Genomic DNA, 26,415 nt, shown 5'->3' with positions numbered 1-26,415 from the left:
TCCATCTCCAAACTTCCTCTGTTGTGACTGTCACTGCCTGTGTGAGAGCTTAAGCAAGGGCCTGGAGGCCAGAATTGATGAAGGCATTACTTGTGATCTGAGAATCTAAATCCATGGCTCTCAACCTTGCCAGTCCCAATGTCCCCTTTTATGACAAACATCTTGTAACACCTCCTTTACAACCCTGACGTGAGATTCGTACATACTATAGCCTACCTACATATAAAATTTTAAACAATCAAGTATGTTGCCATAATTGAAATATGGAGCCCTGGTGGCACGGTGGTTAAGTGTTCAGCTGCTAACCAAAAGGTCGGGCAGTTCAAATCCACCAGCTGCTCCTTGAAAACCCTATGGGGCATTCTACTTTGTCCTGTAGGGTCACTATGAGTCAGAACCAACTTGACGACAACGGGTTTGTTTGTTAATTGAAATATAAAAGGGAAATAAAAGGAGAGGAAATGCTCAGGCGTGCCAGCACGCGAAGACCTAATAAAAATAGATGCAGATGCTTATCAAAATCGCTGTCAATGTCATGGCCCCAAATGTGACTGACACACATCTATTGGAGCGGTGACTCAAATACCATAAACAGTGTTGGTGTCAGTGCCTGGATTTTCCTAAATAGTGAACCGCTCTTCACAGTCTCATCTCCATTGTCATAGTTACTGAATTCCTGGAAAACTGAGTGTATATTAAAGCAATGCAAAAACGTAAGCTGTGTTTCTATATGAAGCAGTTTAGATTCTAGGCTCAGAAAATTATAAGCAAGGTTTGTTTGTTTTTGGTGACTTGAATTTATTTGATTAATATAAGTAAATTTATTTCTAAAATATCATATCTCCAGGGCATGATTTTTCTTGTAAATTGCTTAACAAGTTTTGGTAATCTTTAATCGTTTTTTCCAATTACAAAAGTAACATTCTTATAAAAACTTGAAGCCATGTTGAAATGTGTAACTGAGTTGAAAAAACTCCGTATGACTCCACCCAACCAACCAATATAGCACTAGTAACAATTTGGTAGGCATATTTGTCCATATCTTTCCTCGAATCTTCCGTTATTAAATATAAAATATTTATACACACACACATATATACACATAGCTATGTATAAATATACATGTATAAGTAAGTATCATAAGCAGGTTTTTTTTAGACCTATATGTGTGTCTAACAGGATATTCGAAAGTCCTGGGGGGCATGAAACACTTGATTGTGCAGGACTGCCCCACACATTGCAGGATGTCTTGCATTCTTTCCCCTTCTCCCACTAAATGCCAGTAGGGTCCCTGCATCATTGTGACAACCCAAACATCCTGAGAGATTTTCAAAACACCCCCTAGAGGGCAGTGCCTACTCCCTTTGAGAAGCACTGGTCTCAACGGTGTTGGATTTCAATGAACTCACTGGGCTTGAAGCAGGAGGAACAAACCAGGGACCCTCTAAGAGCCTTACTAATACATTGCCGTTACTTGCTGTTAAATGCTAAACACTCTGAAACACTGCCTAAGACTGAGCCCTCCTTCCCTCTGGGTCTAATTACTGGAGTCAAGAAAGAGAAGATACATATTCTGTCATCGTATCAGCTTTATTGGTGGAGGCCTTTCCAGAAGGGACTAGATTAAGTATTTTCACCTTTCAGCCTGAAAAGAAGACATGCTCCCTGGGCCCACAGGGAGGCAGGCCTGACTTATCTTCCAGCCATGGACAGAAAAGCAGGCTTCGAGAGGGTGCCCTGGAACAGGAGGTACAGGCGGGACATATGGCCAGAGATGTGCCTGACACCAGCAAGACCTTTGACACGGTGAACCCAGCACCTGAAAGATGTGGTCCCATGGTTGTTAGGCACTTGCCAGTCACATTGTAGAGAAAGAGAGAGAGGGGTGGAAATTCCCTTCCACCACCTAACTGGAGGGACTGGAAGTACTGGTGGAAGCGCCTTCCTATATGAGCCATGACCCAGCAGGGATGTGCAGAGAGAAGGTGTCATCCCCACCACCCACTTCCTTTAGCTCACTGAATCCTTAAAACAATCTTATTGTTGTTGTTAAATGAAAAAAACAAAAAAAACAAAAAAAACGCAAACCCATTTCCGTCAAGTTGATTCTGACTCATAGTGACCCTTTAGGACAGAGTGGAACTGCCCTTTAGGGTTTCCAAGGAGTGGCTGGTGAATTTGAACTGCCAGGTTTTTTGGTTCGTAGCTGTAGCTATTAACCACTGCACCACCAGGGGTGCTGTCAAGTAGATTTTGGACTCATAGCGACCCCATGTGACAGAGTAGAACTGTCCCATAGGGTTTCCTAGGCTGTAATCTTTATGGGAGCAGATCACCAGGTCTTTCTCCCACAGAGTTTCTGGGTGAGTCCGAACCACTGACCTTTTGGTTAGCAGCCAAGCAGTTAACCGTTGTGCCACCAGGGCTCCATAAAGCAATCCTACAAGGATGGTTTTATTATCTGCAGTTTACAAATGAGGAAATTAAGGCCTAGAGAGGTTAAACAGCTTTCCCAACATCTCACAGCTAATAAGTGATAGAACTCACATCTGAACCCAGGTCTCTCTGTCTCTAGGACCATATTGTTTATACCGTGGCAGAAATTTTCATCTAACACTACAAATTTGAGTCCTGGTTTCTTTTAGAAAACCCATTTAGCAGCTACAGCTATGCTTCCCCTTTCTGTAGTTCCAGACATCAGATAACAAAACAGCCTCTGGCGCCCCCTGCCCTTGGACATCCATCTATCCTAACAAGCATTTCTAGAGCATCTACTGTATTTTAGCTACTTTTCTCTCCTCAGTGTTGGGGATACAAGACATAGCCTTCTTGTTTGTGGAACAGGGACTCATTCACAAAAGAACACTTTGAGAATGCCTGGTACCCACCTGGGAATCCAGAGACTGTGCCTCATGATTTCTGTCCTGTATCATTGTTGTGGGCAGTCGAACAATGGAAGAATCCCCACTTCACTGGCAGTTTACTGCTGACAGAGAGCCTATCCTCTTGGGTGCTCCAACACATGACAGCCTCCCACCACATCAGTAGAAAGCTGGGAAGAACGCTAAAGGCATCCATCCTATTGACTTCTCAGCTGCTGTGCACCTCATAGAGGGAACAGTGAGGTTCACCAGCACTTCCCAAGCTTCTGTTGGTGGCTAGTTGGCAGGTTGTAAAGTCTAACAGGGCCATAGGGTTTTGGTTGCCATGGAGCTAGACGGGGGCCATCAGGAGGCAGCCTGTAGACTTCAGCTGCTTTTAGAAGGGGGAAAGAAAACCCACTATATTTTTCATTTTCCGGATCATATAAACGTCTAACTTTTCTGACTCTAGTCATGGATTGGTTGTGTTTTTGTCTCTGTGGTTATTGGGCATAACCTTAAGAATGACCCCTGACCTACTGGCCCAGAAGAAGGAGCCACTTTTACCTAGAAATCATTCATTTTACAATCAGTGACTCTGTAGGTGAAACAGAAGTGTAATCCAAAAAGAGGTGGGGACCGCTCTGACAGGGATCACAATAGAGGGTTCTGGACAGAGTGGGAGAAAAATGTAGATAGAAAAAAATTCAAATTCACACAAAAAGAGCAGACTTACCGTTCTGACAGAGACTGGAGGAACTCCCGAGACAGTGGCCCCCGGACACCCTGCTAACTCAACTGAAGCCACTCCCAAAATCCACCTTTCAGCCAAAGATTAGACAGGCCCAGAAAACAAACAGGAACACACTCGAGGAACGTGCTTCTGAGTTCAATCAAGTACACGAGGCCAGATGGGCAACACCTGCCCAAACGCAAAGACGAGAAGGCAGGAAGGGACAGGAAGACTGAACAAATGGACACTGGGAACCCGGGTGGAAAAGGAAAGGGGGAGAGTGCTGACACATTTTGGGGATTGCAACCAATGTCACAAAACAATTTGTGTATAAATTTTTGAATGAGAAATTAATTTGTGCTGTGAACTTTCACCTAAAACACAATAAAATTTAAAAAAAAAAAAGTGGGACAAAGGACAAACTGGTAGATCTAAGACGCTTATTTGTAGCTCCCTGAGTGGTACAAATGGTTGATGTGCTTGGCTGCTAACCTAAAGGTTGGAGGTTCTAATCTACCCACAAGCACCTTGGAAGAAAGGTCTCACCATCTACTTCCAAAAACTCAGCCATCGAAATCCTTGTGGAGCACAGTTTTGCTTTGACACCAGAGTCAACTCGATGGCAACTGGGTGTTGTTTTTTTTAACCCAGCATGGTAATAAATTGGAACATCTTATATCCCTTTTAAGTCTACAAGCTGCTTTTACCTCTTATATCTCCTCTGACCAGCCTTAGCCTTGGTGGGTAGAATTATCTTCATTTTACAGGGGGAAAAACTAAGGTTCTGAGATCTAGTAACTTACTTAAGTCCCATAGAGGGAGAAGTAGTGGATCTTCAGGTTCCCAGTGCAGGAATCTGTCTGCTGCCCCAAGGGGCACAGGGCTCTCCTTGCCTGCCCTTCTTTTAAGATCTGCATTTGCCAGCTGTAGGATGGACACATATACAGGAGGTATTTGTAAATGTTAAATAGCTGTGTTTACCAGTGCTCCACCTTTGTTACCATTCAACCCTAGGTGTTGAAAATAAACATATTGAGGAATTTAGGCTGTGTTCTTCACTAGCTCAATCTTTCACTCACTCACAGGACAAACATCGAGTGCCAGGCATTGGGCAAGCTCTCCAACACCCACCACCCTCCCCTTAGAGGTCACCTAACTGTGTTGGGACAAATCTGCCTCTTTTCAACTTGAGTTTGGGAAAGAGGAGTGGTAATGAGGTCCCCTTCTCCCAAGGAAGTCCAAAACAACCCCTAAGTAGGAAGTTTGTAAGGGAAGTTTCTAGTGTTAAATCAAGGGGGGCTGGGGAGCAGTGTTGGGTTCTGACCCTGAGAGTTTGATTCTTCTCCAATATCTTCCTCCCCTGAACTTACATGGATGTGTACACACACACGCACGCACACATGCAAACACGCACGCACACATGCACACACGCACACGCAGTCACACTACTCATGGTCTTTAGCTTAGATATGCTGCCACCAGGTGGTAGCTACGTGTCTTTATTATCAGACCTTCAATTTTGCTCTCCATTCTCTTGAGAATTTTTTGTTCAAGCCCCCACAGATTTAAACCATCAATTTCCACATCTTAATATATAAGAAATAAATGTCTTTATTAGAGGTAAGCTTATACAAACACTAAATATAAATCAAAACAAACCTCTTTTTGAGTGTTTTCACTGCCTCCTAATCTTTTCTCACTTGGTTCTTTCATGCCTAACCTTGCCTTCAGAGAATGATACAGTGGTCCTGGTGGTCCTTTGACTTAGGTAATTAACTTCATGTTGAAATCCTTACCCAGTGACTGGTCACTTCCCTGAGGCTCTGGGTGCCCAAGCCTCTGGACCCATTTCTGGGAGGCCCTTGTCCAGTCTGTTTCTTAGGTAATCTGCTTGGTAAATTGTAGCTCTGTTAAATATCTCTGAGGCTCATCTTCTATAAGGAGAAAAGAGGAAAGGAGAAAGGCATAGTATCTTGCTTGCTACCGGAAACTGTAAACTCACATGAGTTTCTCTAATCAATCCCAGAGGGCTGTTCTGCCTCATGTTACCCCTGTGTTGAACTTTCCTTTTGAACCCTTGATCCTTCCCTCACGGTTCTATGGCTCAAGTTTGTATATAGCGGGGAGCTGATTTAGCCCGAGCTAACTTGCTGGCTTCCCTTAGCAACCTCCTTGGTAACTGGCGTCTCTGTAACAGACCGTCTCCAGCAGTAAGTGTTTCTTTACATGAGCTCTCTGATTACAGCTTCTCTTTGCAAGCTGGGTTCCCTCTGAGCTGGAGGCCCTATTGGTCTGAGCCCAGCTGAAGGACCACTTGTAAGCAAAGTCACTAAGTTATGAAATGCTTCTGCACCCTAGGCTACTTCCCTTATCTGCCCTCTTTTTCTCTTCAGAGCCTTCTTCACTGCAGCTGCTGGGGCTCTGTGCTCCTGCTACCCACCACCTACCAGTAAAGCCAAGGGGTGTGTTAGAGGCAGTGGGGCTGGGTGCAAGGCATGAGGTATTACCAGCAAGAACAGAACTGTTTCTGAGGCAGGGTTGTCTCTGTCCTGTCCAGGGCTGAAACTGATCCAGAGCATCCCAGGGGAAAAGGGCTAATGCATGATGTGAGAGACGAGGCACATTGGTCTTCCTGGCTTTCTATCGCTGTTCTGGCTGTTCTCCAGAAGTACAAGAAATGTGTTGGGGACATCGGTGTTTAGTGAACACATACTGAGTTGAATGTTTTAAAGTTAATAAGATAACCCTACGACCACCCCCACCCCCACCCCCACCAGCAATCTACTCCTTCTGGACCTGCACAGCTGTGAGTCATGCTTTTTCTCAGGCGCTGCACATAAATTACTTTGGACTTTGGTTATTAAATGCATCTCCTGTGACCTGTCCTACCCCGATTAGGAAGCATATCTTACAGCTTTATGTCATCTACAGTGCCTGGCACAGTGCTGTACACAATAGATACTCAACTATTTCTTGATTTTGAAAGTACCAGAAAATCAGAAGTAATCCTAGATTTTATGGGGTGGAGTAGTTTGCCAATGTTATCATCAAAGACCTCACTTTCCCGATAGGTGGTATTGAGACATCTTTCAGGTGTCTCAGGAGTGTAGGACATCTCAAGGTGGCAGGAACGCCTCTGTCCACTCCAGGCTGCCTTTTTTTTTTTTTTTTTTTTTTCTCATGTCTCCATACATTTGCTCATGCTGTCCCTTCTGCCTAAATTGCCCTTCTCTTTTCTCAGCTTGGGAAATAATGCCCAGGTTCCTCACACAGACCAAACACCTCCATGTTCATAGATTCATTTGTTTCTACCTTCATTGGTTTGCTGGTTCACTCATTTATTCTTTCAACAAATATCTACTGGACCCGTTGTACAGCTACGTCACTGTGCCAGGTGATGAGTCTGTGTGCCTTCAAGATTGTACGTTTTAGTGGGAGAGCTGGGTATTAAACCAAACCACCACATAACTAAATCTATAACTACACACCGTGACTGTGCGATGGAGGAAGAAGATCCAGTGCTCTGTAAATGAATAAATTGGGAGGCCTGACTTTGGCTCGGGCATCTGGAGAGGCCACTCCATAGAGATGACAGGAAGGCAGTCACCGGGAGGATAGAACCCAGCCAGCCTTATGCTGCATGTCTGGGCTTCTCATCCTCCCCTCCTCTTCTCCATGTAGACCAGGAGCTCCCTGGGGTCAGAGACCATATCTTACCCAAGCCCATTTTCCCCAGCCTAGCTCAGTGCTTAGACCGTAACCCCCAAAAACCCAAACAAACCAAAAAATCCAGTTTCTGCCTAGTTGATTCCAACTCATGGTGACCCCGTGTGTGTAGAGTAGAACTTTGCTCCATAAGGTTTTCAATGACTAATTTTTAGAAGTAGATCACCAGACCTTTCTTGCAAGGCACTTCTGGGTGGATTCGAATAGCCAGCCTTTTGGTTAGTAGCCTAGCACTTAACTGTTTGTGCTAAGTATTGTTTCATCGATTTCCCAGTTTCTGATCTTTTCCCTTGACATTCCAACTCTGTTGCCCCACTGTTTGGAGCTTCACTAACTGCGCAAGAAGAGCTGCTCTGGAGTATTTGTGTTGCTTGTAAGCTCTGGAACCGTAAGAACTGTAATTTATATTTCTTTGTATACCCATGGTGCCTAGCCCAAGACTCGATGTACTGCCTAGGTACTTCGTAACTATTTGTTGGTTGATTTAATTTACATTGCCACACTATTTTCACACACAGTTCTCTGTTACCATTCTGGACTGCAATCTTCTTGTTCCTCCTCAAAGTAAATAAAAAGTTGAAAGCCCTGGAATGGAATAGAGAAGCCTTTGTGTAATAGCACTTTGATGACGCTGGCTGTTCTGAAAACCACTGCTTTGATAAGCCCGGGGAGTGCCTGTTGGGGGGGTGGGGAGGAGAAACATGGAGGCAGAGACTGGGAGAGCACTCAGTGTCTGTCTTCTCTGTGAGTTCTCAGCATGTTGATGGTTGGCAGCTCCAGGTTTCCACCAGAAGTGAAATTTGTACACAGGATACCAAGGCTAGTGTTAATCTTAGCTTTAACAGTGAAGCACTAGATGTTTATAAAGCTCACATATTATATATTCCTTATGTGGCCAGCATCTTGTTAGGCAACTGTAGGAAAGGTGCAGGAGCCCTGGTGGAGCAGTGGTTAAGAGCTTGGCTGCTAACCAAAAGGTTGGCCGGTTTGAACCTACCAGCTGCTTTGCTGGAGAAAGATGTGGCAGTCTGCTTCTGTAAAGATTAGTCTTGGAAACCCTATGGAGCAGTTCTCCCGTGTCCTGTAGGGTCTCTATGAGTCGGAATTGACTCGACAGCAACGGGTTTTGGTTTAGGAAAGGTGGCGAGACAGACTAAAAATAAAAAACAGGCTCCATCAGTTTAGAATCTGTTGGAAATTAATTTGGGAACAGGACAAGAGGATACAAAACTTATGACTGAACTTTTCTCAAATTAGACTTCAGCAGGGATTCTCTAACTCAGCTAATAAAGAGGGTTTTTCTCCCTGGAGAAATCCTTATTGAAGAAGTCCTGGTTTCCTGCCTGAGCTCCACAAAGAGACAGTGATGTCCTGGAAGTGAGGAAGGGAGCCTTTGAACAGCTGCTAATTTCCTATAGATAATTAGCCTGTCACACCTGAAAATGTGTGCTAAGGAAGCTACCTTCAAGGCTGCTGGGCTTCACTTTGGGAAATACTGTATTAGGCTACAAGTTACTCCAGGATAACCATCTTGATCTGTTTATCCTTACCTCTCCAGTGCCTAGCATACGTGTGGCATGAAAGTAGGTGCTTAGAGTTAAATAGATGAATGACACGTGCGTGAATGCTAATGAAATGGACAGATCTGTCCAATGGGCAAGATTTGGGCATAACCCCAGATGCCAGTAGAACTGGGTCTTAGTTTGGGTTTGAGTTGATGGCAAGCAAGTTATTTGGGAGGTGACCCTAGGAAAAATTGCTAGGGAATAGGGAAGTAAGACAGGGAAAGGAAGAAAGCCAATCAGAGGTGTTTTATAAAGCATGTTACCTGCTGGGGAACACTGGGAAAGGTATGGAGCAGGTGCCTCAAAGTCATCCCACCTCAGGGATGAGGGAACTGGGGTATTTATCTGCCCAATCCTGTCAGTCATTGCTGGAGGGAGGTACTTACTCCCTGACACTTCTGGCCTGCTGCCCCTATGGGCAGATGAGCCCTCAGGCTGAGACACAAAGCTGGCAGGTGATATTGGGTAGTGAGCACTGAAGTAGTGATGGCTGAGGGGACGTGGTCAAGGCTCCAGCAGCACCTGCTACAAACTGTGAGAGTCTCTCGATTGGTCCTTGGGTCACATAGGAATACACTGCCTTCTGGCAAAAGTCTTGTGGATAAGAAGATTCTTATATGTTAGAGGTAAATGTTTAATCGTTCTGTTTTAACATGCTGCGCTGCCCAGCCTTCTTAAACAGGTGTTTAAGACACAGCTTATCTTTATCTCGGTGACCCCGTGCTGTCTTGTGAGCCTCAGTCGTGGGACTAGCTGCACGTGTGGATGTGAAGCGTGGGGGCTGTGTGTTTTAGCGAGTCACTGCACCCACCGTCCCCCACTGTGCGCGTGTCCATAGACTGATTCCTGCAAGGCAGAGGGCCTTTGTGTTTGGGAGAGGTTCTGCATTCAGGCATAACTGTGTGCATAAGAAATCCAGAAAACTTCTGTCTCTTCTCACTGTTTCAGTCTTAGCCACTTCTTTTTCATTAGCTCTTCTAAACCCGGAGCCCTGGTGCTACAGTGATTAAGAACTTGGCTGCTAACCAAAATAGGTCGGTAGTTCGAATCCACCAGCCACTCCTTGGAAACCTTATGGGGCAGTTCTACTCTGTCCGATAGGGTCGGAATCAACTCGATGGCAATGGGTTTGGGTTTTTTTGTTTTGTTTTGTTTTCTCCTAATCTCAGATTGCCCTTCTCTTGTCTTCTCCTTCCTTCTCTTTTCTCTCTCTCTTACTCACTCCTGTTTTTTTCTCCTAGCTTTCTCCTTCCGATCACTTCTCCACTAGGGCCTGGGAAGGTTAGACTTTCTATTGACATGATTCGTCAAAGCACTCCATTCCACCTCGTGCAAACCGAACCAACCATGTTTCAGGTCATCTTCAAATGCTTTACCAGCTGCTGCTCCTTGCTCTGAAGCTCTTCTTCAGCCAAAAAAGATACTTGCTGAAAACAAACTTTTTTTTTGTCCTAATTTCAGAATTTGAGAGCCTTTCTGGAAAAAAAGTCTCACAGTAGCATGATATTTTACTGTATTATCTACCCAGACTTGGCTTTATATTAAATTAACAGCATATAATCCGAGTGGAGTTCCCACTGCAGCTAAATGGTCTAGGTTTATGTCCCATGAGGAGTATCATATGGGCCTCTTGTAGAATTCACTATTGCTTTTGACTCATTCCTTAATGAAGTGCCTGGCTGGGCTTTCTCTCCTCTGTTCAAGCTTCTCTCTTTCCAGGAATGGACTCCTTCTGATAGACTCCTTCAATAAAGTACATTGTAACTCTGTAGCTGGCTCTTCCCAGAAGGAGAATGTGGCCCCAAAGCCTCTCTTTTCCCCCTTCTGCTGGAATTAAAGAACTTTGCACTTTCTCCTTAGACCAGCAGGTTTCAGCGCATTTCAGTGTATTTTTAACTGACAAGTGGTAAAGGTTAGTGAGTGCCTGGAATGTGAAGTTACAAACCCTGAGCATCCAGGAATGCAAGGATTTGTTGTTCTGCTTTCCTTTGCAAAATGTCTTTTGTCTGGGAACAGACTCCCTTCACCTACAGAATTCTCTGTGTATTTCAGTCACTCTTGTGTTACTCACTGTGTGTCCAGTACAACAGGGTTGTAAACCTCAGAGCATGAGAGGGTCTTACAGTGGCATCACTAGGGTTGGTGTCACCCAGTGCAGTAACTCATGGTGTCACCCCCCCCCAATGCTAATTACCATAATATTGTAGCTAAAACACCAGAAAATTTGACAAAATCAGTGACTATTAAAGCACCGGCAGCAACAAAAACAACAGCACGTGCTTGTAGCAGGTGCAGATGAAACCATGGGATTCGAAGCGTCTTTGTAATTGGGTAATAATGACAGCTCTGACTGGAGCGCATTAGAAAGTTCAAAATGTAAATTAGCGTAGAGTTTTAGCCTTGTAGGTATATTGATACATGTAAGCTGGGCTTATGAAATTTTTTTTGTTGTTATAACTAACTACAGGGATATTTTTATAAAAAATAATAAATTTTTGCTGAAGCACTGTGCAAAAATTTTATAGACAGTCAAACTGGTGTCTCCCCCTCTGACAGAGTCATCTGGTGAGGTCCTCACCCCCCATATCCCCTTAGTGTTGCCACTGGGGTCTTATCATTTATTAACTCCAGACAACTAGGTAACTTTTTCTTTATTTTATTTATTATTACAAAAGTATATCTACTACTACTAGGTATTTAGCGCCTAATATAGGTGTGGCAAGTAGTGTTTTTTGTTTTGTTTGTTTTTTTGGTGAAAATATACACAACAAAACATACGCTCATTCTACAATTTTTGCATGTACAGTTCACTGCCAGTGGTCACCATTCTCACTATCTCTGCCCATATTGTTTCAACACTGTCAACCAAGACTCCACCCCCTCAAAGTTCTCATCTGTGCTTTAGAGTTATTGTTGTCATTTTGATCCCTATAGGTAATTCTTTAAAAGGGCACAATGCTCAAGGCAAACGTTCTTGATTTGAGCTAAGCTGTTGTTTAATTTAAACGTGACTTCACAAGATAGTTTAAAGTCAAAGTTTAAAAGTTGTTTCCAGGCAATAGATTTGGGGTTTCCTCCAGTCTCAATGTATCTAGTAAGTCTGGTCTCCCATAAGAACTTGAAGTTCCATTCCACAATTTTCCTTCTTTTGATCAAGATCCATCTAGTGGGTCCCTAATCAAAGTGTTTAGTAATGGTAGCCAGGTACTATCCATTTCTCATGGCAAAGGAGGCAACTGCAAGTAGTGTTTTTGAAGTAATTTCATGTGTCAGTCAATGCCAGTTGGCTGGTTTTGTGTGCCCTTAGTGCTGTATTGAGAAGGGTTCTGAGGCCAGAAAGAATGCTATGACTGGAGTGATGTTTACCATGAGTACAGAATAGCACATATTTGCTGTTCCTGGCCCAATTCAAAGATGTTTATGTTCAATTATATTTATATTATATCAGCATTTTTTTATTTTATTTTACATGATTTAAAAATTTAAATGGAAAGAAACTTGTTTTTAGATAACTTGATTTAAGGCAGTGTCCATCCAGAGACTCACTTGAGGCCAGTGTTTATATCAAAACAAGGTCACTGAGCCTGCGTGTGAACATGATGGGCTTGCTTAAGTGTGCCCTGATCCCTGCCCCTTTACTCTCCCTGCCAGCCCAGTACAGGAAGGAAACCCATGCAGGCTGACTGTGCCTGAGATTTGGTTCCCATCTGCGGTAGGCAGAATCCACCCCCCTCCACTACCAAAGATGGCTACATCCTAATCCCTGGAACATGTGAATATGTTAGGTTACATGGCAGAGGGGAATTAAGGTTGCAGATGGAATTAAGGTTGCTAATCAGCTGACCTTAAAATAAGAAGACTAGCCTGGATTATCCAGGTGAACCCAGTATATTCACAACAGTCCTTAAAAGTGGAAGAAGGAATCAGAGAACAGAACCAGAGATACAGCAGTATGAGAAAGACCCAATTGAGCTAAACTTTCTGCCCAACATTACTGGCTTTGAAGATGGAGGAAGAAGGCCAAGAGCCAAGGAATGTAGGTCACTTCAAGAAGCTGGAAAGGGCAAGGAACTGGATTCTCTCCTAGAGTTTCTGGAAAGGAGTGCAGCGTTGCTAACTAACATCTTGGTTTTACCCGCTTTGGACTTGTGAACTGCAGAACTGTAACATAATAAATTTACGTTGCTTTAAGCCACTACATTTGTGGCTGTAGCAGCCATAAAAAACTAATACACCATCTAAGTTGCCTCAGTATAATAATATTGATAACCATTAATATTTAGTGCCTGGCACTGTGGCTAAACATTTTATAAGCATAGTCTGAATTGGCCTGTATAATCAATCTTTGAGGTAAGTACTGTTATTTATCCCCATTTTACAGACAGAGATACAGAAGTTACCAAGTAATTTACACAAGGACATAGAGCTAGTAAGAGACAGACTCAGGACTCAGAACCCAGATCTCCAGGACACCACAGCGCATGCTAATAACCACCACCTCTGACCACGCATTCGTTGCTCAGCTGCCAGTGTTCTGGGCCTCTGTTGCTTGACTGGTTTAAGGGTTCGGCTGCTAACCAAAAGGTTGATTGTTTGAACCCACCAGCCACTCTGTGGGAGCAAGATGTGGCAGTCTGCTTCCATAAAGATTACAGCCTTGGAAATCCTTTGGGGCAGTTTTACTCTTTCCTGTAGGGTCACTATGAGTCAGAATCGACTTGATGGCAACGGGTTTTTTTTTGGTTTATGTTTGTCCGTTAAATGCAGGCTGTTCACTTGGCTCCAGCCCTTGCCAATGTCTTTACTGTCCACTTCCAGGCCTTCTGTGTCCGCATACCATCCATCCCCTCCTCTTTGTACCCTTCCCCCCATCATACTCTTCCAGCCATGCCTCAGATCCTTTGGCTTTAGGGTCTTTCCTTAAGGTCTGCATCTACCTGTGGTCCTGGCTGTCCTGGGTGACCAGAGGGATTGAAGAGCTGCTAGAATTTCCCTTTTGGTGTTCATGTGTTGTTGTCATGTGCTGTTGAGTCAATTTCGACTCATACCGACTCCATGTGACAGAGTAGAACTGCCCCATATGTTTTCTAGGCTGTAATCTTTATGGAAGCAGATTGCCAGGTCTGTCTCCCACAGAGCTGCTGGGTGAGTTCAAAACTCTGACGTATTGGTTAGCAGCCTAGTGCTTTACTGTTGTACCACCAGGGTTCCTTTACTGACTCCAGTAATAAACAGTGTGACAGGCCTCAGGAAAGGGCAGGCAATGGGCATGGGACCTCCAAGTCTGATCATGATTCCTGACTGCAGTGGCAGAATCCTTGCCAAGGAGAGAAGAAGCCTGCGGGATCTGTCCAGTCAGCACTTGGTGATCAGGAGCCATGGTGAGGAAAATGCCAGGCATGCCTTGTTCGTGAATCAGACTTCCACAAATAATTCTATTATAAAGAGTTGGCATCTGTTGTCTTAGCATCCCCCATGTTGTTGTTGCCAGGTGCCATCGAGTTAGTTCCGACTCATAGCGACCCTATGTAAAACAGAATGAAACACTGCCCAGTCCCTCTCCATCCTCAAAATTATTGCTATGTTTGAGCCCACTGTTGCAGCCACCGTGTCAGTCCATCTCGTTGAGGGTTTTCCTCTTTTTCACTGACTCTCTACTTTACCAAGCATAATGTCCTTCTCCAGGGACTGGTCCCTCCTGATAACATGTCCAAAGTACTTGAGACCAAGTCTTACCATCCTCGCTTCCAAGAAGCATTCTGGCTGTACTGCTTCCAAGCGAGATTTTTTCATTCTTCTGGCAGTCAGTGGTATATTCAATATTCTTCACCAACACTGTAATTCAAATGCATCTTCTTTGGTCTTCCTTATTCACTGTCCAGCTTTCACATGCATATGAGGTGACTGAAAATACCATGGCTTGTATCAGGCTCTCCTTAGTCCTTAAAGTGACATCTTTGCTTAACACTTTAAAGAGGTCTTTTGCAGCAGGCTTGTCCAATGGAATACGTCGTTTGATCTCTTGACTGCTTCTTCCATGAGCATTGATTGTGGATCCAAGTAAAATGAAATCTTTGACAACTTCCCAATATTTTCTTCATTTATCATGATGTTAGCGTATTCGTCCAGTTGTAAGCATTTTTATTTTCTTTATGTGGAGGTGTAATCTATACTGAAGGCTGTAGTCTTCGATCTTCATCAGTAACTGCTTCAAGACCTCTTCACTTTCAGCAAGCAAGGGCGTATCATCTGCATATCACAGGTTGTGAATGAGTCTTCCTCCAATCCTGATGCTGTGTTCTTCTTCATATAGTCTGGCTTCTTGGATTATTTGCTCAGCATACAGATTGATTAGACATGATGAAAGGTTATAACCATGAAACATGTCTTTCTTGTTTTTAAACCACACAGTATCCACTGGTTGTGTTCAAACAACTGTCTCTTGGTCTATGTACAGGTTCCTTATGAGCACAGTTAAGTGTTCTGGAATTCCCATTCTTTGCAATGTTATTCATTATTTGTTATGATCCACACAGTGGAATGCCTTTGTGTAGTCAATAAAATACAGGTAAATATCTTTTTGATATTCTGTGTTTCAGCCAAGACCCATCTGACATCACCAGTGATATCCCTCATTCCATGTCCTCTTCTGAATCTGGCTTGAATTTCTGGCAGTTCCCTGTCTATGTACAGCTGCAGCCACTTTTGAATTAACTTCAACAAAATTTTTCTTGTGTGTGATATTAATGATATAGTTCGATAATTTCCATATTCTGTTGGATCACCTTTCTTTGGAATGAGCGTAAATATGGTTCTTTTCTAGTTGGTTGGCCAGGTAGCTGTCTTCCAAATTTCTTGGCATAGATGAGTGAGCACTTCCAGCATTGCAGCCGTTTGCTGAAACATCTCAACTTATATTCAGTCAACTCCTGGAGCCTTGTTTCTCGCCAGTGCCTTCAGTGCAGCTTGGACTTCTTCCTTCAGTGCCATTAGTTCTTGATCCTACGCTACCTCCTGAAATGATTGAATGTCAACCAATTCTTTTTGGTACAGTGACTCCATGTATTCCTTCCATCTTCTTTTGATGCTTCCTGTGTCGTTCAATATGTAACCCATAGAGTCCTTCAGTACTGCAACTTGAGGCTTCAATTTTTTCTTGAGTTCTTTCAGCTTGAGAAATGCCAAGCATGTTCTTCCCTTTTGGTTTTCTAACTCCAAGTCTTTGTACATTTTATTATAATACTTGACTTTGTCTTCTCGAGCTACCCTTCAAAATCTTTTGTTCAGCTCTTTTACTTCATCATTTCTTCCATTCACTTTAGCTACTCTACTTTCAAGAGCAAGTTTCAGCATCTCTTCTGACATCTATTTTGGTCTTTTCTTTCTTTTCTGTCTTTTTAGTGACCTTTTACTTTCTTCATGTTTGATGTCCTTAATGTTATCCCACAACTTGTCTGGTATTCCGTCATTAGTGCTCAGTGCATCATATCTATTCTTGAAATGGTCTCTAAATTCAGGTGGGATATACTCAAGGTCGTACTTTGGCTCTTGTGGACTTGTTTCAATTTTCTTCAACTTCAACGTGAACTTGCATGTGAGCAATTGATGGTCTGTTCTGCAGTCGGCCCCTCTCCTTTTTCTGACCGATAATATCGAGCTTCTCCATCGTCTCTTTCCACAGATGTATTCGATTTGATACCTGTGTATTCCATCCGGCAAGATCCATGAGTATAGTCACTGTTTATGTTATCTATATATACCTGTACATTAATATAATTAGCAGCTACTTTTTAAGTGGAAAATCAGCAAACCTAAGGTATGGCAATGCTGTTTGTGGCAAATTGCTGTAATTGGTATATTAAAGTAAAAATTGGAACTTATGCATTTTGATCTTAGTGCCCAAGCTTCTAGTCACCCTGCTAATCACTCTCAGGGAGGCTCAAGAAGGCTAAATAATTCTACTAAGGTATTGTTTATCAATGCTGATATTTAGCAGAACCTAGTTGTATACTTCCAAAACCATGCTCTTAATTACCAGCTAAAGTGTTACTATAAAGTAAAAAGATCTGTTTTTCACAGGCCGCTCATTTAACAATACCTTGATCATCAGACCCACATATGCATGCTCTTGAAGTGTCGTGGGAAGATGTTTGCCTTGATAATATAGGTGCACAGGAAAGAGGGTCAGCATAGGTCATCCCTGCAGTTATACTTTAGTTTTGCGGTTGCATTTCCTCCTCTCCTTTTCTCATTCTTTTTTTTAACTTTTCGCTTTGAGCTACTTTTAGACTTAGACAAAGTTGCAAAAATACTGCAGTTCCTGTATACCTTTTACCCAGGCTCTTCTAATGTTAATGTCTTATATAACTATAGTACAACTATCAAAGTAAGGAAATGAACATTAGTGTAATACTACAAACTAAACTACAGACATTTTCGAAGAGCACTGATCAGTTATTTTGTAGAATGTCCCTCAATTTGACTTTATCTGATATTTTCTATGATTGGACTGAGGTTATGAGGGCCTGTGAGTTGTGGATGTTGCTCTCCTTTATGCCTCACACTTTCTGTGTATTCTTACTGAGTGGATGGATGGATGGATGGATGGATGGACTGACAGATGCTTGAATCTCTTTCAAGAAAGTTGCCAAACCTTGTCTATCTATCTGTAAAAACTCCTTAACAAGTTGCCTGTGTGAAAGAACAACATATCAATTCTTAGTCTCCATTTCCTTCTAGATGTAGAAATGCTTCAGGCCAGTACATCTAACCCAATCTCAGGAGACAGTTTCTCTCGGACCACTAAGGACTCTATGATCCGCAAGTTTTTAGAAGGTAAGTTTTAGGTGTGAGCAAGAAAGCAAAAAGAGGTAAAGAGAGATGAATGTAAGACATTGCCTGGTTCGATATGAGGGTTGATCCACTCAAGCAGTGGGCTGTCACATAACTGACATATGGTGTGATTGAAGGCACTCTGCCTCCACGTGCCCTTCTCATCAGCCTGTTATAGGTGGGCCGGAAGTCCCACCACTGAAGCCACTCTTTTGGGTTAACGAGTTGCCTCTAGTAGGACCCCATTAAAATCCTTGTGTTTATTTTATTTTTAAAAATTTTATTGTGGTAAAACATATATAACAAAAAATTTGCCATTTTAAGCATTTTTAAGTGTATGATTCAGTGACATTAATGACTGTCACCATGTTGTGCTACCGTCACCTTTATCTGTTTCTAAAAGTTTTTCATCACCGGGAACAGAAACTCAATACCGCTTCAGCAACAACTCCTCATTCCCCCTCCCTGCTACCCCTGGTAACCACCTAGTGGTTAAGAACACAAACTCTGGGCTGTTCTCAGTTCTCCCTTTTGTTAGCTGGGAAACCCTGGGCAAGTTACTCAGTTCCTCCAGGCCTCAGTTTTCTGAGCTGTAAAGTGAGATTAATATTGTGAGGATTAAATGAATTATTATACATTAAGCCTTAGAGCAGGCCCAGGCACATAAATAAAAAATTAATAAGGGTATTATTATTAAAGATTTCAAAGATGGTGGGTGTTAAATTGGACAAGTAGTTCCTTAACCTTCTTCACCCATTTGCAATTTATGATGGGGTCTGTTAATCAGGTAGGTATAGGGACCTGGGTACTAAGAGGATGGGACTCAGGGTGGGAGAAGTAATTTTGATACTGAAGGGGAAGGAAAAGGTCTAGAAAAGTAGTAGGCAAACTACAGCCTGGCCAGCCACCTGTTTTTGTCAATAAAGTTTTATTTGAACCCAGTCACACCCATTTGTTTTCTTGTGATTTACGGCTTCTTTCATACTACAGGGGCAGAGTTGAGTAGTTTTGGCAGAGACTGTATGGCCTGCAAAGCCTGAGGTACTTATTATCTAGACTTTAAAAAAAAAAAAAGTTTGCGGAGTCCTACTCTAAAAACATAAAGTGTTTCCCTGAGGGGGAAATCCTGAGTAGCCACAGGTCAGTCACTTGGTAAGTCCCTGGTACAGCACCAAGAGGGCACAGACCAGCCCTGAAGATGGACTTTGCTTTGGTAACCTTGTTATTTGGCCTTAGGTTTTCTTTGTTATATTTAGCAATATCCAGAAAAACCCGTTGCTGTCGAGTCAATTCTGACTCATAGCGACTCTATAAGACTCAGTAGAACTGTCCCATAGGCTTTCCAAGGAGCGGCTGGCAGATTCGAACTGCCGACCTGTTGGTCAGCAGCCGAACACTTAACCACTGCACCACCAGGGCTCCATTTACCAGGCATATTTTAAGTCCTTTATAAATAATCCCCACTTAATCCTCTTTGCAACCCTGTGAGGCAGGTACATTATTTCATTTTGCAGATGAGTAAACTGAGGTATGGAGAGGTAAAGTGATTTGCCCAAAGTCCGATAGCCAGTAAGCAGTGTCCATGCTTTACCCACTGGGCTGTACTGTTGCCTTCTCCAAAGGAAGTTCAGCTCTGTCCCTACCCTCTTCCTGAAGGCACCATGCGGCAGCCGTGTATCATCTCTGGTCTCATCACTTACCAGCATTCCTTTATCAGGCTGTTAGTTCATGCCAGGCACTCGTGTCTGAAGATGATAATAACTTTGGGCAAGTTATTTTAACCCTCAAGACCCCAGTTTCTTCATCTTCAGTGACGAATGATGATTGTACTTACTCCACAGCGTTGTTATAAGATCAACGTAGATAATGTGGGTAATATGATTGGAATAGTGCTTGACACAGAGGAAGTCCTCCGGAACTAATTGCTGTTGTCATTTTAGCGATGCGGAAGAAGATGCTGGAAGTGTTGGTGGTGGGGACTCCAGGACACCCTCACACTGCTACCCAGGCACCAGGGGGTAGTCCTAAGCGTCCTTGGGCCTTTTGGGCTATGCTGTCTTTATCCCTAGTTCTAATGATATGAATAACTGAATCCCAGCAGAAAAACCAAGATTACAGAGCCTAGTGCTCACTTTCCTTTGCTGCAAGGATGGATGGCATGCAAAAGTGATATCAGTGTTTTCTCAGTTGCCTCATGGGGCTCTGATCAGATTATTCAGGAGGTGATGGAGGGGAAAGCGTTTTGCTGAAGGGAATTTATATACAGATAAAGGTATGGTCACTCCGTCTGCTCTTAGGACTGATCAGTAGCTACCCAGTTCTTTTGACCACTGCTTTTGTTCACCTTCCTCCCTATCTCCTAGGCAACAGTGTGGGAATGGCCAATTCAGAGAGGAAGCTGCACCGTCTTAGTCGGGAGGAAGACGTTTATCACATAGTGGATGATGATGACACCTTGTCTGTGGACATGGCCAGCAGGCCCCCCGTTCCAGTGCCCAGGCCAGAGGCCAGTCCTCCTGGTGCTCACCAGCTGCCCGACAACGAGCCATACATTTCTAAAGGCAAGTATGGCAGGGGATGATGCCCAGTGTGGTCTTCAGAGCTTCTCAGCAGGAATTCCCTGCATCACTTAGTTTTATGAGCCATTGCTCAGAGACTGAATGGTCCTGTATGGTCTCTGATCAGCCCCAGAAGACGCTGGTCATGGGTCAGGGTAGGTTCTGGAGCTAGGCTTTCCAGAGGCATTCACACACAGTTGCAAAGGCAGCAGTAAACAAGATTTCTCCCTACCCTCAATGGCAGAGTCAGAATTTGAACCCGGGGAGTCTCATTCAGAGCCCAGAGAGTCTTAATCACCATGTCATCCCACCACTAAGTGAACATTTGTCACTCATGAGTGACTGCATCTAAGTCCCTTTGGAGCTGTGCATACATTTTACCTGTTCCACTGCTCAGTGTTATGTCTTATAACACTTATTGACATGTTAAGTAGCTCTTCCTTTTATTCTCAAGCTTCATGGTATTCCCTGGCTAGGTTCAGGTGTTCATGGATTCTTGGCACGTGTCCTAGTTCACGTTACCCTTTTCTTTAATGACCTCGTAAACACCGATCGTGTCCTTTACTGGCCTTGACTATCTAGGTTTGAGAGCTCTCTGTTGGATTTCTCTTCATTTGACAATTCCTCCTCCTTCTACTCATTACTTACCTCTTTCGAGAGTTTTAATTTACAGAACTGCACACAGTGGTCCTAAGTATGGATTTACTATTATCTTTTGCACAAAATTTTGATTTTATTTTTCTTTTAAATGTACAAAATATATAAAGCCCTTTTAGAAAGAGGTCAGCCTTGGCTTTTACTCAGAATATTCTTTATCCATAGTTTTTGCAGAAAAAAGTCAAGAGCGGCCTGGGAATATCTATGTTTCCTCAGAGAGCATCAGGAAAGGTAAGCCAGATGTTGTCCCCAGCTTCCTTTTGCATAACCCCACTTCTGGGTGGTAAAGTGTTCGTGTGTCAGTGATTTCCAAGTGTAACAATAGCTCCTTGGCATTGAAGAACACATCCCACAGATGCTTATGATAGAACTGTCTGAGAATCCTGAATCTACATTTATCCTGATAGTAAAAGGAGAGAGGAAGAGATTGGGGTACCCTAGAACATATCCGTGGGTGGTGCAAATGGTTAACACGCTTGGCTGCTAACCGAAAGGTTAAAGATTCGGCACCTCGGAAGAAAGGCCTGGTGATCTACTTCTGAAAAATCAGCCATCGAAAACCCTGTGGAACACAGTTGTACTCTGACACATATGGGGTTGCCATGAGTTGGAGTAGACTTGATGACAAATGCTTCTATGGGGACAGTGGCTGTTCAGTGGTAGAATTCTCACTTCCTATGCGGGAAACCAGGGTTTGATTCTCAGCCAATGAACCTCATGTACAGCCACCACCCGTCTGTCAGTGGTGAGTTTTCAGCAGTGCTTCCAGACTAAGATGGACTAGGAAGAAAGGCCTGGTAATCTGTTTCTGAAAATCAGCCAATAAAAACCCTCTGGATCATGATGGTCCATATGCAACTGATCATGGAGATGGTGCAGGACCGAGCAGTGTTTCATTCCATTGTTCATGGGGTTGCCATGATTTGGAGGCCAACTGGATGGCCGATAACAACAATAACAACAACAGAGTATTGTACAAATTGATCATACAAAGAACGTTTACACACTAGAAAGTGTCCATACAGCGCACAAAGTACAATCTAAACACTGAGATTGATGCCCACAGGATGAAAGTGGGTGGCCCAGCACCCAGTCTTTACCTAACGATACAGCCCTACCTGCTGTTTACTTACTCTAGCTAGACTAGCTAAACTATGCTTTAACTCAGCTTTTATTTAAGAAACATTTTGCTTGCCATTGGGGAATACTGTGGACGTCCCATTTTTCTCTTTTTTTTAAAAGGCTTTTTAAGGAAGTTTGAGGCAATAATTGCTCTTTTGTTTTCTTGATTAATTTCCTTGTGCTAAACAAAGGCATTCAGTATTATCCCATTGAGGATTCTTTTGAAAAGTAGCCATGACATCATCTAAACATTGGAAGGCATCCCCAAGGACTTTGGTAGTGGGAGATTGGAACTGGTTGGCTTGTGCATTTTGTTCCCTCCCCGTCAATCTCCCAACACCATTAAAGACTGCCTTGAAAAGGGCAAACTTGCGAGAAGGGTATGTGTGTGTAGACAGATGAGTAAATGGCTGGACAGAATGATAGATAAACTTCTTTGAGGCTGTTTCAATATGCACTGGTGAAGCCATCTCTCTTTTTCCTTCCTGCTGTCTCCCTGAATACAATGCCCAAATGGGGTCCTGCTGGCAAAACTTAGAATCAAAGATAGCCCTGCATGAATTGAGCAGTAAAATGCCAAGTTGCTCTTACATGTCCCAGTGGCCATATCACCTCTGCATGTAGCCCATTCCCCATGGAGCTTAGTGAAGCAGAGTCTCAGCCTGGAGAGAGGGGGTTTGTCCTCACATTTGCCTGGAATCTCCAGAGCAGAGAACTATGAATTTGTAATGTAGAAGAGGGGGGTTGGCACTGGAACAACCCAAGGAGAGTCAGTTGAGACTCAGCACCTAGTGTATACCTGATGATAGTGGCCCTGAGTCATGATTCAATTGACATTCCAGTCTCTGCTGGCATGTTATGCCCATCAGTCCACAGTTATTGCACCCTGTGCTGCCCAAAGGCAGTGAGGACAGTGAGAGCTGGGAGAAGAATCCTGGCTAGGTTCTTCCATTCTGTATAGACTCTAATGGGAGTGGATTTTAGTCTAAAGCAGTGGTTTTCAGCTGAGAGTGATTTGGCTCCTCAGGGGACATTTGGCAATGTCTGGAGACATAGCTGGGGAGAGGGCTGCTACTGGCATCAACTGGGTAGACGCCAGGGATGCTGCTAAACATCCTGCAATGCGTAGGACAGACCCTACAGCAAACAATTATCCAACCCAAAATGTCAATAGCACCAAGACTGAGAAATGCTGGTCTAAAGGCTTCTCAATAATTAGAGCTTGAGGGATTCTATAGACTCATCTGGTGGATTTTATACCTCCCTAAAATGTTGTGGCCTCACCTACTTTAGTGTGATGTTGTTGTTGTTGTTGGGTGCCGTCGAGTTGATTCTGACCCATGTGGCAGAGTAGAACTGCCCATAGGCTTTTCTTGGCTGTAACCTTTATGGAAAGGAGCCGTTGTGGTGCATGGTTAAGTGCGCCACAGCTAAATGAAGGGCTGGCTGTTTCAAACCTACCCAGCAGCTCCAGCCTGTCGATATGCTCTTGTAAAGATGACAGTCTAGAAAACCCTATGAGGAGGTTCTACTCTGTCACATTGGGTTGCTATGAGTCAAAAATTGACTTGACAGCACCTAACAACAACAACAACAGTCTTTATGGAAGCAGACCTCCAGGTCTTTCTCCCGTGAAGCCACTGAGTGGGTTCAAACCACCAACCTTTTGGTTAACAGCTGAGTGCTTAACCGCTTGTGCCACCAGGGCTCCTTCCTTTAGTGTGATAAACCCATTGCCCTTGAGTCAATCTCAACTCATAGCAGCCCTGTAGGACAGAGCAGAACTGTCCCATAGGGTTTTGAAGGCTATAAATCTTTACAGGAGCAGACTGCCACATCTTTCTCCCTTGGAGCGGCTGGTGGGTTTGAACTGCTGGCCTTTTGGTTAGCAGCCAAGTACTTAACCACTGTGCCACCAGGGCTGCTTTTAGTGTGATAGGCTGTGAAATTGTTAACTGTTCCCCTCTCCCCTGATTCCATGTCATATGTCCCACTTCTGGGTTCCTCTTGTAATTGTTCTTTTGAGACATATCCTCTTGAACCTGGGACCAGCCTCGTTAACCCTCCTCCCCATGAGCTCCGCCTAGTGGGGAAGGTGTCAAGCTGGGTCTTGCCATTTTTTCCAGAGCCACCTGTCAGACCGTGGAGGGACAGGCCCCAGTCGAGTGTATATGACCCTTTCGCTGGGATGAAAACGCCAGGCCAGCGACAACTTATTACCCTCCAGGAGCAGGTGAAGCTGGGCATTGTCAACGTGGAGGAGGCTGTGCTCCACTTCAAAGAGTGGCAGCTCAACCAGAAGAAGCGCTCCGAGTCCTTTCGTTTCCAGCAGGTAACTAGCTCCGCATGGAATTTGTTTCACGTCTGTTTCTCCGCTGGACTGTCAGCCCCTCGAGGGCTGAGCCCAAGACTATCTTGTTTATTGCTGGAGCACTTGTGGCTATGCCTACGAAAATTTGTGTGTCATTGTGAGTCTGTGTGTGTGCGTGTGCGTGTGCGTGTGCGTGTGCGTGTGTGTGTGTGTGTGTGTGTGTGTGTGTGTGACCGGCAGTCTGTAACCACGTAGCTCCCTGGTTAAGAGCTGGATAGATTTTCTGATTGCTATGAAGCTAGAGATCAGGAACAAAGACTCAACTGTAAACTCGGCCTCTCCTGCTGCGTCCCTGCATCTGGCCTTGTACATTTGCTTTCCAGCTTTTCTCTTTTCAGAGTCCCTCTCTGTACTCCCAGGGCAAATCTCCCACCGAAAATTCACACTTTAAAACTCAATAAGAACTTGAAATGCGCTGAAGAAGTATTAAGTAGACAAAACAATTTGCAGATATGAAAGCACCCAAATTAAAACACACCCGCTCACGCATACAAACTGTTTATTTCTAAAGGGCATCCCACACCCATCCTAGCTGTTACTTCTTGGGAGAGACTGGGATTCGAGTGCTGGGTATCAGAGGAGCCTCTTGCTTTATCTGTATATTTAAAGTTGTTTTTATGAGAATGTATTCGTGTACTCTGTCTGTAATTAAAAACAACCAAAAGAACTCAGAGGAGCCTGAGAAAGTACATCCCTAGTCCAACTCCTTCATATTCAAACAGAAGAACTTGGGCTCGGAGAGTTATGGGACATGTCCAAAGTCACTTAACCAGTAAGTGGCAGTCAGGTCTGGGACTCTTCCTAGGACCTCCCCAGTGATGCTTCCCCAAGAGTGTGTATTCTAATCTCTATTCTCCCAGGACCTGACCACCCAGCTGTTGTGGGGGTGGGGGGAAAGACAGTGCTCACCAGTGCTGAGGTAGAAGCCATGTCTTCTTGGAGTGGATTAAGCAGTGAGAGCGGGGAAGCATATCATAGAGCAATATTTGTTGAGCTCTGACAGTAGTATGTTGGGCACTGCACTGAGTGTTGAATAGATTTCTTTTCTTTTGCTCCTTAGAGCATGCATGTGAAATAAGTGTTACACTCTCATTTTGCCGAAAACTAAGACTCAGAGAGGTGAAGAGGCAGAGTCAGGATTCAAACCAGCCCTTTCTCACTCCACAGCCCTTCTGCCTTCTTGGTGCTCCATAACACAGGGGTCATCTGCCCTGCCAGCCTGCACCCTCTCTCTCAGGGTCTGGAGGGTAGAAGGCACTTTGGAGTGTTGAATGCAGGAATCCAGGACCCTTCATACTTTGGAGACCCTGGAGGCAGAAATTCTGCTGAGTAAAGGCTGGCCCTGGCTAAACAGACTTTTTTCCTCCTTGCTGAGTCATGTGACCATGTGGCAAAGTAGTTAAGAGCAGTCTAGGGCTCTGGAGCCAGGCTGCCTGAGTTTAAATCCTGTTTTGTCATTTGCTGGCTGCATGACCTTGACCTCTCTATGTCTCCATTTTCTCATCTTTGAAATGGAAAGAGACAGGACTAGACAATGTAAACCATATAAAGCCCTTAGCATGCCTGGCAGGTAGCACATAATAAATGTTAACTATAGAGTTGTAGGAGCCCTGGTGGCACAGTGGTTAAGAGCTCTGCTGCTAACCAAAAGGTCAGCAGTTTGAATCCACCAGCTGCTCCTTGGAAACCCTGTGGGGCAGCTCTACTCTGTCCTATAGGGTCGCTATGAATCGGAACCGACTCAATGGCAATGGTTTTTTTGGTTTTTATAGGGTTGTAGTTGTCTTTCTAGATCTGTATCCAAGAGGCTTCTTCCTTCTCTGTGCCCGGAACTCTTGAGTGTAACAGATAACTAGGGTTCATATTCAGCATGGCACAGCCCCTGAGAGTTGGCTGGCACTGTTTTGTGCCCTGACAGCCTCCTGGCACTTGCTGAGCATCCCCCATCCAGGGGCTAGTGGGTGTGGGGACTTTCCTGGGGCTGCCTCTC

The 26,415-nt window shown here is 44.0% G+C and overlaps 1 protein-coding gene across 10 annotated transcripts in view; it reads left to right on the top strand.

Moving 5' to 3' along the window:
- The window catches only part of PIK3AP1 (phosphoinositide-3-kinase adaptor protein 1), a 134,044-nt gene that overhangs the window by 78,032 nt on the left and 29,597 nt on the right, over positions 1-26,415 (top strand). For 9 of the 10 annotated variants that reach the window (XM_023740336.1, XM_004369974.3, XM_023740343.1 and 6 more), the window contains 4 exons: positions 17,625-17,720; positions 20,081-20,278; positions 21,098-21,163; positions 24,181-24,386. In XM_023740336.1, coding sequence (XP_023596104.1) covers positions 17,625-17,720; positions 20,081-20,278; positions 21,098-21,163; positions 24,181-24,386 — 566 coding nt within the window. The remainder of the gene's footprint in view (positions 1-17,624; positions 17,721-20,080; positions 20,279-21,097; positions 21,164-24,180; positions 24,387-26,415) is intronic. The other variant, XM_023740330.1, reaches the window with a different exon arrangement.

Source organism: Trichechus manatus, unplaced genomic scaffold (genome assembly GCF_000243295.1).
Source record: "Trichechus manatus latirostris isolate Lorelei unplaced genomic scaffold, TriManLat1.0 scaffold00007, whole genome shotgun sequence".
NCBI lineage: Eukaryota > Metazoa > Chordata > Mammalia > Sirenia > Trichechidae > Trichechus > Trichechus manatus.
Note: the sequence above shows the minus strand (reverse complement) of the source record. Positions and strands in the feature narration are given on the sequence as shown.